The sequence below is a fragment of the Erigeron canadensis genome, chromosome 3 (genome assembly GCF_010389155.1).
Source record: "Erigeron canadensis isolate Cc75 chromosome 3, C_canadensis_v1, whole genome shotgun sequence".
In the NCBI taxonomy this organism is placed as follows: domain Eukaryota; kingdom Viridiplantae; phylum Streptophyta; class Magnoliopsida; order Asterales; family Asteraceae; genus Erigeron; species Erigeron canadensis.
The window spans coordinates 30200073-30201767 of record NC_057763.1 but is presented as its reverse complement, the minus strand read 5'-3'; the positions used below and the strand labels follow the sequence as shown (position 1 = coordinate 30201767).

The window sequence follows — 1695 nt, the reverse complement described above, 5'->3', positions numbered from 1 at the left end:
TTAATATGTATACCCCCTTATTACACCTTGTTTCTTGTTAATAAATTAATTATAAGGATCTCGTAAAAATAACTATCTGATTAATGACTCTTTTTGTCATTTTACTTGTTTCCCTTTTAAATTATATATATTTGCCAAACATTAATAGAGTTGATTATTATGATATCAAACAATAAAATGAAATCCAAACACTATCTTTTAATAATACGTTTTGTTATAAGATTTTAATTATTCAAAACGTATAATCTATTTTTAATATGCAATGACAAACAACCTCTTAAATGTAGTTTGCTAGATTTAACCTTAATATATTAAACTTAGAAATATTATTTATTCATTATGAACTAAAAAACACATTACATTACAATCACCATCAACATCCCATAATAATATATCATATCATCATGCAACATAACTTTAGCCCCCAAATGTTATTTCTCCAACTTAACTTCTTGACAAAAGTACCACCATGACCTGATAATTCTAGAAAATGACCATTTTCTCCTTGCTTCCAAAACTTCTTTCACTTTTAGTACATGATCATGTCAGCAGAAGCCAAAATAGGTTGGCAAGAGTAAAGATAACTCAATGAGTTGTTCAAAAACTCGGCACCAAGTTCGGTACCACTTCCGTTGTACTCGTCCTCTAAAAAACCGTCTCCATCATTGATCATCGGTTGTTTCATAAAACCGATGATCTCGTTGAGAGACTGGAGTCGGTGGCCAAGTTCGGCCACCTGAGCTCTCAATACAGAATTCTCTGCCTCAACATTCATGTAATGTTGTGTGGTCATGCTAATATTTGACATGATTTGGTTATTCTCATTTCTCAAATGGCTCAACTGCGTCGTGAGATCATCTAAATGCTTTTGTTTTCTCATTCTTGACCTCCTTGCTGATTCTCTATTGGATATCATCCTTCTTTTCTTTCTTTTGTCCATTTCTTCTTGAGGATCCGAGCCACTAAACGACGTCGTTGTGCCACTTGATGTTGCCATGATCAAACTTTCCGAAATTAGTAACTTTTTCTAAAAATTTATCTTGAAGGTTTGAAAGAGAATACAGAGAAAACAATAGGGACCCAAATGGTAATTATTATTTATCTTGAGTAGTTATTCACTTACTTATATAAGATTATTTATAATATATATATAAAGAAAGATCTTTTCAAGAAACTTGATATTGGAGATTTTGAGAGATAGTTTAAAGAAACTAAGCAGGACCCAAATAGTAAATGAGATTTATTTAATTATTTTACTACTTATAAGATTATAAATATGCATATATATATAGAAATATATAGAGATAGATAAATTGTGGCTAATTTTATATAAACAACAAGAGAAGGTAGAATCATGAAATGAAATAAAACCAGTAAAGGAAAACAACAGAGAAAGATTGAACTAAATGGGTCCTGCGCCAATAAGTAGAATTTATCATACACCCAGAAACAAACAATTCACTAAGAATTTGAGACATCTATTTGAAACATTAAGAACAATAAGCTTATCATGAATCTTGCTTCAAAATTAAGCTTCCTAGACTGATCAACTTATAACACAGAGTTATAAGGATTGTTTATATATATATATATATATATATATTTTTGTAAAACTTGAAGATATATAATTTTACAAAGGATATTTTGAGTGGAAGATGGAGTTTAAGGATGTGAGATAGTGGTGAAGAAGAAGAA

The 1695-nt window shown here is 29.9% G+C and overlaps 1 protein-coding gene across 1 annotated transcript; it reads right to left on the bottom strand.

Moving 5' to 3' along the window:
* Positions 1-342: 342 nt before the first annotated feature.
* On the bottom strand, positions 343-1272 carry LOC122593215 (bZIP transcription factor 11-like). Its single transcript, XM_043765594.1, has one exon. The coding sequence runs from the start codon at positions 995-997 to the stop codon at positions 530-532; it is 468 nt and encodes a 155-aa protein (XP_043621529.1). The 5' UTR covers positions 998-1272; the 3' UTR covers positions 343-529.
* Between the last annotated feature and the right edge of the window lie 423 nt (positions 1273-1695).

Bases quoted from the DNA above. Each gene is read 5' to 3' on its own strand.
- LOC122593215 (XM_043765594.1), bottom strand. From the start codon at position 997: ATGGCAACATCAAGTGGCACAACGACGTCGTTTAGTGGCTCGGATCCT.